Here is a 12,518-nt window from a genome sequence, read left to right as displayed (position 1 = left end):
TATATATATACACACACACACACACACACACACACACACACACACACAGGTCCATCTCAATAAATTACAATTTATTCGTAACAAATTTCGTAACACAAAATATGGCGCACTGTCAGGAGGAAAATGAGAAACAAGAAACCAAAAATGCAAATGAGCTGAAAGCCACTGTCAAAGAAACCAGGGCTCTATACCACCTCAGCAGTGCCACAGACTGATCACCTCCATGTCATGCTGAAATAAGGCAGTAATTAAAGCAAAAGGAGCCCCTACCAAGTATTTAATACATATACAATGAACATACTTTCCAGAAGTCCAACAATTCACTAAAAATATTTTTTGATTGGTCTTATAAAGTATTAAAATTTTTCGATGGTATGGAAGCCCAGGTTTCTTTGACAGTAGCCTTCAGCTCATTTGCATTTTTTTGGTCTCTTGTTTCTCATTTTCCTCTTGACAATACGCCATAGATTCTCTATAGGGTTCAGGTCTGGTGAGTTTGCTGGCCAGTCAAGCACACCAACATCATGGTCATTTAACCAACTTTTGGTGCCTTTGGCAGTGTGGGCTGGTGCCAATCCTGCTGGAAAATGAGATAAGCATCTCCAGAAAACTGGTCAGCAGAAGGAAGCATGAAGTGCTCTAAAACCTCATGGTTAGACGGCTGTGCTGACCTTGGACCTGATAAAACACAGTGGACCAACACCAGCAGATGACATGACCTCTCCAACCACCACTGACTGTGCAAACATAACACTGGACCTCAAGCGACTCTGGGACCTTGATTTCCAAATAAAAATGCTTTTTAAGCACTGACTTCAGCTGCAGTCTACTCTTTGTGAATTTCCCCAAATTCTTGAATGGGCTTCATTTCACTTTTTTCTACCACTTTATTTCCTTTCATTCAACTTTAAAGTAATGTGCTTGGATACAGCACTCTGTGAACAGCAGCTTCTTTAGCCTTAGACCTTTTGTGCAGGGTGTCAATGATCGTCTTCTGGACAACTGTCAAGTCAGCAGTGTTCCTCCATGATTGTGAAGCCTGAACCAGACTGAGACACAATTTAAAGGCTCAGGAAAGTGTTTTATTTAATGAGCTGATTAGAGTGTGACACCGCGAGTCTCCAATATTGAACTTTTTCACAATATTCTACTTTTCTGAGATACTGAATTTGGGGTTTGCATTAGCTGTAAGCAATAATCATCAAAATTCAAAGAAATAAACTCTTGAAATATATCAGTCTCTGTGTAAGTAGTCTATATGATATACGAGTTTTACTTTTTGTATTAAATTACTCAAATAAATCAACTTTTTAATGATATTGTAATTTATTGAGATGCACCTGTGTATTTTATATGAATTCGGAAACAACCAAAAGTAACAAAAATGCCTAGAATAAATATATATATATATATATATATATATATATATATATACATACATATATATATATATATATATATATATATATATATATATATATATATATATATACACACACACACACACACACACACACACACACACACACACACACACACACACACACACACACATATATATATCCTAAACATTTTTCTTACGCACGCACGCACGCACACACACACGCACACGTCACAGTTGTGATGTAATAAGTTAGCAATATAAAAAACTCAGCTGTCATTTTCTTACACCATGGTGGATAGACAGTTTGTGAAGAAGCAGCATCTTACTCATGCAAACATAATTCAACCTTCTGGCCAAGGCATTCAGCAGACAAAAAGTAAGACCAGATGCTGCATCACACACAAACATCAACTGTCAAGGACTAGTGTGGTTAGTACAAACACAAAATGTAACTACTACACACTACAGGGTAAAATCATAAGAAACTAAAAGAAATGAAAATAAAAGTACATAAATCCTAGTTTTACCTATTTTATATATATATATATATATATATATATATATATATATATATATATATATATATATATATATATATATAAGGACTGATGGAGTCTTAATTTACTCTGTATTTAAAGAAACATTACTTTGCACTTATGATTTTGATGTTTAGGTTTTAGGAGTATGAACTTCATACGTTCCTGCGATTAAAAGCAAAATTAACTGACTTCACCGTAGTTCATGCTCATGTCAAAATTTTATTTTACATATTGAAAATAATACAATTAAAACTATTCTTAAACTACAATGCTGAACATTGTGACTATAATCGTATTGCACCGACCTGACTTATTTTTTTTCTTAAATAGTGCAAAAGACTTTTTACAGGAATGTACTGAAAAAAGTAAACAACAAAAAATATTTACAGTAAACAACCACATATTTGATTAAGGACAAAACCAAATAAAACTGAACTGAACATTTCAAAAATAAGATTAAAACAACAATCTGTACAAAATTGCCATAGACAATAACAGAAATTTTCTCCATCAGAAGAAACTAAGTCCATCAGATGGTCTATCTTTTAAACATTTAACACAAAAAAAAGGAAAAAATAAAACAAAATGTGGTGTTAGAAACAGAAATAAGAGTCCAGACGTATCAGTCTCCACATTGATGTAAGACTCCTTGAACATCTTCAGTCTAAACCAAAGACAGGGGTCTGTGTAGTTCATTCAGTAAATCAGTTTTTACATAAAAAACAAACAAACAAACAAAAAAAAAAAACGTATTTTTTACAATAAAAAAATCAAATCAACAAAAAAATTAAATATCTCTCCATGGAAAAAGGTCCAACACATCCAGGTTAGTTCCAACAAAAAGGGAGGGGTTTTGAAACACAGGAAGTGGAGTCTTGGTTTAATCATCCAATCAGAGTTCCAGTTAGTGTTGATTGCCACTTACTTGATGCTGGAATGAGCAGCACTGTCTATGACGGTTTTAGGGGGAGGGCCGAGGACGTTGCCGGGCACCCAGCCCTCGGCGGCGGGGGATTGGCTGTTGGCGGGCCGGTACACCAGGAACATGTTCTGCTGATTGGTGGCCAGCACCTGTACCATCTCACCGTGTGTGACGCAGATCTCGTTCTCCTTCAGCGCACTGTAGTCCTGAGTCACCATCATGGAGGAGGACATGCCATTACAGCCCAGTCTATCATGCTGTTGTGTGTGTGTGTGTGTGTGAGTGTGTGTGAGAGAGAGAGAAAAAGAGAGCAGGGTGGGGGTGGTACAGGAGTTAGGGAGAAGATAGACAAAAAAAGCATTGAGAAAGAGATAATAAACAGAAAGAAAGAGAGAGAACAGAGAAAAAAAAGAAGCAGAAGGATGTGATGAGAAAGCAGACACAGACAGCACACAGATGGAGAGGGTAGAAAAGAGAAAGCACCGGAAGTCCAAAGGTTTAAGCAAAGCGATAAAGAGAACAGATAAAATATAAATGAGTGCAAAAGAAGAAAGAAAGAGATACAGAGTAAAACAGAGAGAAAGAGAGAGAGAGAGAGAGAGAGAGAGAGAGAGAGAGAGAGAGAGAGAGCGAGAGAGAGAGATTATTATTATATTATTATTATGGCAGATCACAATATTTTCATCATATTACATTCAGTATAATACAAATAAATAATACATTAAATGAGGCAAAAAAAAGCAGCACATGTGGGTCTGCATCTTCTCCAAACAAGTCCTTATTTGTTACATAAACAAGAAAAACTCTCTCAGACCCCCTGTGGAGCCAAACTAGAACTGGGCCAGTAAACAGGCTAATAATATCCTACTTAGAAAGCAACAGCTTTCGGTTGTGCTTTGGTCAGACTCATTAACAAAACTGCTGATGTATTTGTACCTGTGTACCAGAAGCTGTGATTATATTCCAAGCAATATCCTAATGAGTAACTCTGTCACTAAATTTCATTAAGAATTTGTGAGACAATCCAAAATCACCTTGCTTTCATATTTGTCAGAGTGTTTGTGGGGCTCGAAGCAGGCACTGCCATTGGAGGTAGGTAGTTTTGCTGGGGTGGAGTTGCGACCTGAAAGGGCAGCTTTTTCCGGGCTGATGGACACAGTGGAGCTGGGTCTGCTGCTTCCCGAGTTCCGTGTGAGCGAGTGAGAACTTCCCTTCTCCTTCTGATACTCAATAGGAGACTGAAGAGCTGTGGACAATAAGACAAACAGCATTCTAATAAGTGTCGAATGGAAGTGAAGGGATAAAAACAACTGATTCACTTATAAAACACATAAAGCACTAAAATCCAAAAAATTATGAGAAGAAAAAGGGTACGCATAAATGCTAGCAATGTGCCCTCATCTGACCTTTCTGACCATTTCATGAAAATAGACCTGTAATGTGGGGGGCTTAAAACAAACTAGCTGATTCACCTGACAGGAAGTTGCTCTGAGCATCCAGCAGTTCAGTGATGTGCTGCACCCAGACCTGCTTAATGTCCGTGTTCGCTGCCTGCAGTGTGAACCGCTCAGATGAGCCACGACACGACAGCACAAACTTGCAGGGGTCGTTATCCGCATGTTCCTCCAAACCAAGATAGCTCACCTAGCAAACAGACAGACAGGCAAACAAACACATACACGCAAATTAGTTACTTTATTCACAACAAATCTCACCACCAATAGCTAATATATTCTCCTTCGAATCTATTCACAAAAAGGCTGAGTGAGAATTTATTAATTAACTAAAGAACAGGAAGAATTCGTATGTAACGAGGATGACCCTGTTACCACAGAAGACAAATAATTTATGTGACTTTCAGTTTACTGCTAAAATACAGTCAATGACTTTAAAACGGAAGAAAAAAAATTTATTGTACCAAACTGATTTACCGGTGCCTCCTGTGAGGCAGTTAAAAGCTTTATGCTTTAAATGGTTCTGTGACTATTCTCCCAAATCAATAATGAAATACTGTTAATTAACATTCTTTGGTGATTACCTTGATGCTCTTTTTAAACTGATACCCAGGTATCGAAGAGCCTTTGCGAAGAAGTTCACTAAAAATGACAATCTGCTCAAAGAGGAAAACTCTGCGCTCTTTGCTGCGAGACAGAACGCCAGAGTCCTGCTCCGCTACAAAGAACGTCTCCTGCTGTAGGAGTTTACCCTGACTCGTCAGCTTTCCCTGAAACACACAGCGTTAATAAGTTGCATCTTCGTATGGTAAGAATCCTTTGATGTTGCTTTGTTATTTTTGTATTAGTGTACATACATGCTCTGTAAGACCACATGCTTTAGACTGAATGAATGTCGTTTGTGAGTGAGTGTGAATTTGCCCGTCTGTCAACACATGACTATTACATAGAAACTGTGTGTCAACACTACTATATGAACAGGTCAACCTGTCTCACATAATCTCTCTCTTTTCTCTCACTCAGTTATATAAAGGACAAAACCATCTGTCAGAGGGTTAAAGGTCACTACGAGAAATAATCCAAACATAATGATAAGAGCATTGTGTCCATAGCTGTCATCATGACATTTTCCATAATTGAAACTGTATATATATGAAATTACACATATGCCAACAGCAAAAAGCACTGCCTGCCCTCCTTCACATTTTACAGCTGATGAATATGATACAGATGATACAGAAGATAAGCAATTGTTCCACAGAAGCTGTATACATTTAATGTCTTTGCTGGACTTAAAAAAGTAAACTGGAAATGTTGTACCACGACACACAGACAGAATGTAACTGAGAACAGCATGATAGCAGCTTATTTTACATGCCCACTAAAAACCAGTCAAATTATGGTGATTTATTTACCTCAAAGCCTTGCAGTCTGCCAAGGTTCATCATGTCATTGCAGAGTTTAGGGACCTGGGACATCAGATCAACCGCTTTCTGCAAAAGAGGGTTAAAAAGCAGGTGAGTGCAGGCAAAGCAATTAGAACTACGAGTTCTTCTGGAAGTCCATATTAATGAAGAAAGAAATAGAAAACTGTGACATAAATCAATGCAACCATTATAATTAGGTTAATAAAAAAAAGTAATTAATTATTATACCACAATCACAATGATTTCAGTCATGATATCTTTCATGTGTAGGAAAACCAATTGACTATACTTTTATAAAATATTAACATCTTGTCAATACTTTAAAATCCATTTAAATTAAAGTGATGTAAAAAAGTGTTTGCCCCCTTCCTGATTTCTTTTTTTTCCCCCCATGTTTGTCACACTTTAATGTTTCAGATCATCAAACTAATTTAAATATTAGTAAAAGATAACAAAAGTGAACACAACATGCAGTTTTCAAATGAAGGTTTTTATTATTGATTGAAAACAAAATCCAAAACTACATGGCACTGTGTAAAAAAGTGTTTGCCCCCTGTTAAAAATAAGAAATCAGAAATACTTTTTCACACCACTGTATGTTTAGATTATGTGAAACATCTGCCATACAATCGCCTTTTTACGAGTGGTTACTATGAACCTGTGCATTTTGTATTTTGAATTACAGCAGTCATCTACTGTCAGAGCTGCAATTACAGAGAATTCATAATGCCTCAGCCAATAAACCCATTAGATTCAAGAATTCAATGTCACAGTCGTATAAATGGCATTAAACATCATTCTTACCTCAATATCTTGACAGTCCAACCCTGCCTTGCTACTGAATTTCAGAAAATCCTAAAATTATATAAATACAGTATATAAGGAGTCTGAATTAGTATCAAACACTTACAATGATGAACCGTCAATATCTATAATTGTTTACCTTTAACAAAAGTTGATATTTTGTAATACGCTGAATAGGTTTGATGAGAAAATCACTGATGCTCAGTCTAGAGTTCACTTCTTGCTGAACCGCCTGAGGGTAAAAAACAATAAGAAATGCTACATTTGTAATAGGCACGTTTTTACAATATGCTACAGCTATTAGCAAACAACAGAGAAATGCAGTGTACCTCAAAGTACGAGTCGTATTCGGCCACGATGAATTCGGACTTGGGTTTGTTCTGGCAGTAAACAACATACATATGCAGCCTTCGCTCCTGTGTACAAATGCAAAGTCAGACTCACATCCCCAGGCAAAGGATAAAAACAAAAAACACATTAAGCTCATTAGAATGTGCTCTGTCTGCCTCACATACATGTTTGATGAAGAGCTCTGGCAGTTTTTCATGATCATCAAGACATTTTTCCAGTTCTCCCACAAAGAAGCTGTGAAAAACAAAAAATGTAACTAGTAGCAATATAATATATATTACTATAGTAATAATACAATTGCACAGTGTATATTGTACTAAAATTATAAAAGAGACAACCGAACAGATGAAGAGGAGAGAACAAGAAGCAGACACACTCACTCTCTGTGCCAGTCATAGATTTGGTGAATATTTCCAAAAACAATTTTGTCTTTTCCTTTCATGTCTTCAGGGACTCCCTTTTCTTCTATTTTCTTCATGAAACCCTGTAAACAAAATGGCCTATTATTTTTTTGGCATCAAACCTCAGCATGCTTCATTGCTTTTTTTTAAAGTGCAATAGCTAATTCATCTTTAAAGTTTTATATACAGGTCAGAACAAGTCTCCTATTGTTGAATAACTGAAGAATCTAAGAATCTATTTGGTAGTCATAGTCTTATTTCATGCATGCATAAAACAACCGTCTTTTATAATATTGAAGTATTTCTTTATGAACTGTTTTAATCTGTCGGTAATGTTTTCTCACCTCCACTATGATTCCCAAGTCTTTGACATAATCCTTCTCTGTCTGTATCAACTCGTTGAGGACAAACCTAAAACATCAAGGAATATATGTTATGGTGCATAGCTTTTACTTGGTAAAGAGTAGAAAGAAAAGCATGACTCACATGCGTCCACGTAGTGCTTTGGCCTTCTGCTCAAGCTCGGGATTCCTGGGCTGGACTGGGCTCTGCTCCACTGGGGTCACAGGGCTGAAACCGGTGTATGTGCTACCATCGATTGTCTACAACATCAGAAAATATATGAACACCATATTAACATTAACCACCTGAAAGCATGAGGACAGAAAAACGACTGACTGTTGTGGAGAACCAGGCTGAAATTAAATGCATCAGTAGGGTAAAAAAAAGGGTGGTGAAAAAAGCATTAAAAAACAAAGAAAAAATGAAGATCAAAAAATGTTAATGAATTTGTCAAATGCCTACACACACCACAGACTTACCATTTTAGTTTTGACCAGTTTCTCTATAGCACTGACTAGCTCTGCTGCACTCGGGACCTCTGTGGAACCCTGACGCGAAGCGAGCAATGCAGAGGACTGCAAATCACCAGCAAACCAGCAGAAAGGTGCATTAGTGAGGAAGCAGTAAGGGAGATAAAAGGAAAGAAGAGAAAAAGTACATAAAGAGAAAAGGATGTTAGTAACCATGTCCTGACCTCATCATTATTAGGGTCTTTTAGGGATTCGGGTCAAAATGCTGACTTGGGGGATATTTTATTCTCCAAACTACAGTATTTATTGTTTTAAGTTTTTGGTTAAAAAAAAAAAAAAAGTTTTACATTTAATTTCTATGCTCATAAGTAAACTTGATTTTGATAAGAATTTATTTTGCCAACAAATGATCATCCAGGATGAACAGTGAATGTGTTATTTTATACATATTCTATTTACTTAAAGCCTCAATATGGAACAATGGTTGAGAATAAACTTTTGACTGTGGGTATTTTATATATATGTACCCAGAGGTTAATAAAAAGTAAGTATAAAACAGATACAGTACAGCTTTACTGTAATTACTGCTTTTATAATGTAAATGCTCTGACACATTAGTGCAGCCGTTATTAAATAAAGGTAATAAAGTAGCTGCTGGCTAATTGCAAAATGCTTCATAAGCAGATTTTTCTGCAGTAACTATGCACTGAATGTCAGCTGGCAGTCATGTAAGAAGTGTTTGTGTGGCTGAACAGAAATGTATTTTGTTTAATATTTGTAAATACATTTTTTTATATCTTCACTGGGAAAAGTATAAATATCCTGTGTGTGTGTGTGTGTGTGTGTGTGTAATATATATATATATATATATATATATATATATATATATATATATATATATATATATATATACTATGTGTGTATAAATATATAACTTGATTTGAATATAGTTTGCCTAAAACTTGTTCTCTCTTCTATCTTTTGATGTCTGATATCTCATGATGGCTTTTCACCCAGATAGAACATTATAATACTATACAAGTCATGAAGACCCCTTTTCCCAAAAGGACCTGAAAGAAGCACACTCAGGAAGTAGAAGGAAAGGAAACAGAGCAGTTTGTGAGTCTTTATGTCACTGTTATCGTGCATTTTGTTCCGGGCATTGCTCACAATATATAAACAGTGGCAGATTAACACTGCACAATACCAGTATCAGTTTCTGTTTGTACACAAACAATGAGAGAAGAGGAAAATGATTTCTCGTACAAAACCTTCTCCACCAGGGCAGACCAGAACTCCAAGTTTGTACTAAGATTTCACAACTATGTGCAGTAATACATTAATCTGAATGGGCTTAGACAGTCTTGGTAGTTAAGGGAGTATAAGCTTGGGAGTGATCTTAATGTATTCAACATTACACAGATTCACAAAAAACATTGTGTTTGTCTGGATGTGTGTTCATAGAAAGTCAGATCGCAAATAACGTGCTACATTTACACTAAATCTGTGTCACTGAGAAGACATTTTGCTGTTTGTGTATGTGTATACAGGACGTTGAGCTTGTAAGATTTACTATTAACGAGTGATATGAATAAATAAATAAATAAATAAATAAATAAATAAATAAATAAATAAATAAATAAATAAATAAATAAAAAGTACTATATAAGCTTATAAGTCCATATCATCTATAGCCTATAATATATGCTGGATGCTACTCTTTAGCTCTGATCCACTCCATAACATAAACCTAGACCACAGATACTTGTGTAAATGTGTACCTTCTCCTCCTGAGTGGAGGGGTCTTTGATAATCTCCATGGGTGGAGGGAGTGGAGTATGAGAGTCATCCTCTGGTTCCTCCTCTCCTCCACTCTGCATTCCTGATGACTTCGAGAGCGTTCCATCTTTCCTTATCCTCTGCAAGACAAGAATGTGTAAAATGCTAAAACAGCATATGGCAAATGGCTGCAACCAGCTTCTTTAACTAAATGAACCTGCAACTATTAAGGTTACAGTAAATCAGTGCACATTCCTAATGACCCACAATCACATGCTGAGGAATTCAGTTTGAGAGCTGAAGATAGATTTCATACATAGTGTGGACAACTTATGCAGCTGACCAGCTTGGTATTACAACAATAAACTGCCCAAAATGGACAGAAAGTACCTGTCCAAACATTTCTACAATGCCTAAGAAGAAATACTTATTTCCTCTAGCATTGTTTTAAATTAAAACGCACAAAGATATAAAGATATATAAGATATAAAATTGGACTTTTTTATTTTTAAACAGATGTCACAGTATCACAAATTGAATGAGCTGTATAAGCATCATTACATCTGAATTTCTGCTATGAGCAACAGGCATGCCCAGTAATTACACAGAGTAAAATACTCCCTAGATTTTTCCTCTATTTTGGGAGATACATATTGCAGACACATCTGTAACACTTCATCAGCAGTGACTGAACCGGGGCCTATGGTATGCAACTGTGGGTGTAACATGGAATTAGAGGGACTTACGCTATTATTAAATTTTTCTTTAAATTGCCACTGAAGTAGGCAGATTGAGTTGATTATGTTTTTCATTTAGAGAACACACAACATTAACTCTTTAATGATTAATGATTTTTAAGCATACAGTTACTTGTATGTCTCCAGGTTAAGGTTGGGTAATAGGATACACAGATCAAATATTAAAATTCTCACAAAGACATTTCTGCAACCCTAAATAATACATTTACTATAAAAAAAATTGATATTTATCTATATGAAAGTTTTAAATATTAATCAATTGCTTGAAAGTATTTAAAAATGCACAAAATATATAACAAATATCAATATTTTATCCCCCTGCACTCATGAACAGTATGTAATAGTTTAATTTACATCATTCTTACAGTATGTTGATGAGACATAATGAGATATAATGCACTGCACAACCTTAATAGTTTGTCAAGCTTTTCATAGATATTAATATATATTTGTTTTATTGCTCCCAATTTACTAGCACAATCAACCATGTCTGTCTATCTCTGTAGTTTTGACTATGGAACAGGTGCTGAAAATTGCTTCTGTCCAAAGATCAATCATTCATAGGATGAATAAAAACAACCCTGGTTTTTCCCACTGTTTTGTGGACAGTATATGAGTATTGCATGCTTTGCTGCTTCTATGTTTAGAATGTTTAGATGTCTAGTCTTGTTCTGGTTTCAGTTTTTGTTGTTAGTATTGAGGTTTGGTTATTGTTGTTTCTATTTTTTCATACTTTTGCTGAAAATATTTAGCTGTTTATCTTCATACAGAGATCTTCCACACTGTGCATTGCTCCACTGATTCTGCTCTTACACAATCGGTATCGGGAGGCAGGTCAGGGTTAATGTGGGTCATTGTGTTGGGGTCCACAGCTCCTGCCCTGCCTACAGAGACTCTTTGTGCACATCACACAGGCATAAAGATTCAGGCGAATTCACATTGCCCTATCAGCTCCTCCTCAATCCTCTGCACCAGAACTACTGCTGCTCCAGTCATCCCAGACTCCCACTAACACACTTACATAGGACAGAGAACAAAGGGGGCAGTTTTCTGTATAAAACTCTGTTTGTGTAAAAATGAAATGACATGGTGAATGAAAAGTAGCAGCTTCAAAATGTACTGACATAAAAATAATGGGTTTCACCAACGCCACATGCTCCTTTTGAATACTATGTTATGCATGATAGTTTATGGGTAAAGAGAATTATATTATTATTATTATTATATATTATATACATGTATATATAATTCTCTTTACCCACTATAAATGAAACAATTCCTTCAATTGATTTTAAAGGAACTTTGAAGAAGTTGAAGAAATTTACAGTACCCACACCCATACTGTTGTGTTAACAAACCACAAAATACATAATGTAAACAAACACACATGGCCACCTGACCATCACAAGTCGTTCTTATTTTCCCTTTGGGGACAATAAAGTGTATTTGATTTTATTTTACTTCAGAATGTCACTGCACGCTGTTGCATTCGTATTTCACTTCACTGGGCCTAACTACGGTGCATAAAGTGAGCTCCATGAAGACACAGTGTGTAAAAAATCAAGTACAAGAACATGAGTGTCCTTCACAGAGCACTGACACATTTGGGATGAACAGCAGCACCTACTGAACATCAGGTCTTTTTGACTTCACTTACGCCATTTATGGCAGAATGACAACTCCCCCCTCAGCCCCACTGTAAAATCTAGCTGAAAGAGTAAAATATAGTCATTGCCACTCTTCGCAAGAGAGTGGAGGTTATTATAACTGCAAAAGCGGGACAAAATGGGAAATGAGATGTATAACAAGCATGCATTCTGTGGTTATATTTCCATAAACCACTAACCACATAGTGCATGTTTTTTAGGCCAACTGACAGAAATGCTT

General features: G+C 36.1%; 1 protein-coding gene across 2 annotated transcripts in view; it reads right to left on the bottom strand.

The window, feature by feature from the left end:
• kalrna (kalirin RhoGEF kinase a) overlaps positions 1 to 12,518 on the bottom strand; it is a 154,869-nt gene that overhangs the window by 8,428 nt on the left and 133,923 nt on the right. Inside the window, exons 36-49 of one of the 2 annotated variants that reach the window (XM_046844539.1) lie at positions 9,876 to 10,013; positions 8,104 to 8,199; positions 7,769 to 7,884; positions 7,627 to 7,693; positions 7,262 to 7,365; positions 7,046 to 7,115; positions 6,860 to 6,946; positions 6,670 to 6,762; positions 6,531 to 6,581; positions 5,715 to 5,792; positions 4,884 to 5,069; positions 4,318 to 4,489; positions 3,880 to 4,091; positions 2,849 to 3,102 (exon numbers count right to left, since the gene is read on the bottom strand). In XM_046844539.1, the coding sequence (XP_046700495.1) occupies positions 2,849 to 3,102; positions 3,880 to 4,091; positions 4,318 to 4,489; positions 4,884 to 5,069; positions 5,715 to 5,792; positions 6,531 to 6,581; positions 6,670 to 6,762; positions 6,860 to 6,946; positions 7,046 to 7,115; positions 7,262 to 7,365; positions 7,627 to 7,693; positions 7,769 to 7,884; positions 8,104 to 8,199; positions 9,876 to 10,013 (1,724 nt within the window). The remainder of the gene's footprint in view (positions 1 to 2,848; positions 3,103 to 3,879; positions 4,092 to 4,317; positions 4,490 to 4,883; positions 5,070 to 5,714; positions 5,793 to 6,530; positions 6,582 to 6,669; positions 6,763 to 6,859; positions 6,947 to 7,045; positions 7,116 to 7,261; positions 7,366 to 7,626; positions 7,694 to 7,768; positions 7,885 to 8,103; positions 8,200 to 9,875; positions 10,014 to 12,518) is intronic. The other variant, XM_046844540.1, reaches the window with a different exon arrangement.

The sequence above is a fragment of the Silurus meridionalis genome, chromosome 3 (assembly GCF_014805685.1).
Source record: "Silurus meridionalis isolate SWU-2019-XX chromosome 3, ASM1480568v1, whole genome shotgun sequence".
NCBI lineage: Eukaryota > Metazoa > Chordata > Actinopteri > Siluriformes > Siluridae > Silurus > Silurus meridionalis.
Note: the sequence above shows the minus strand (reverse complement) of the source record. Positions and strands in the feature narration are given on the sequence as shown.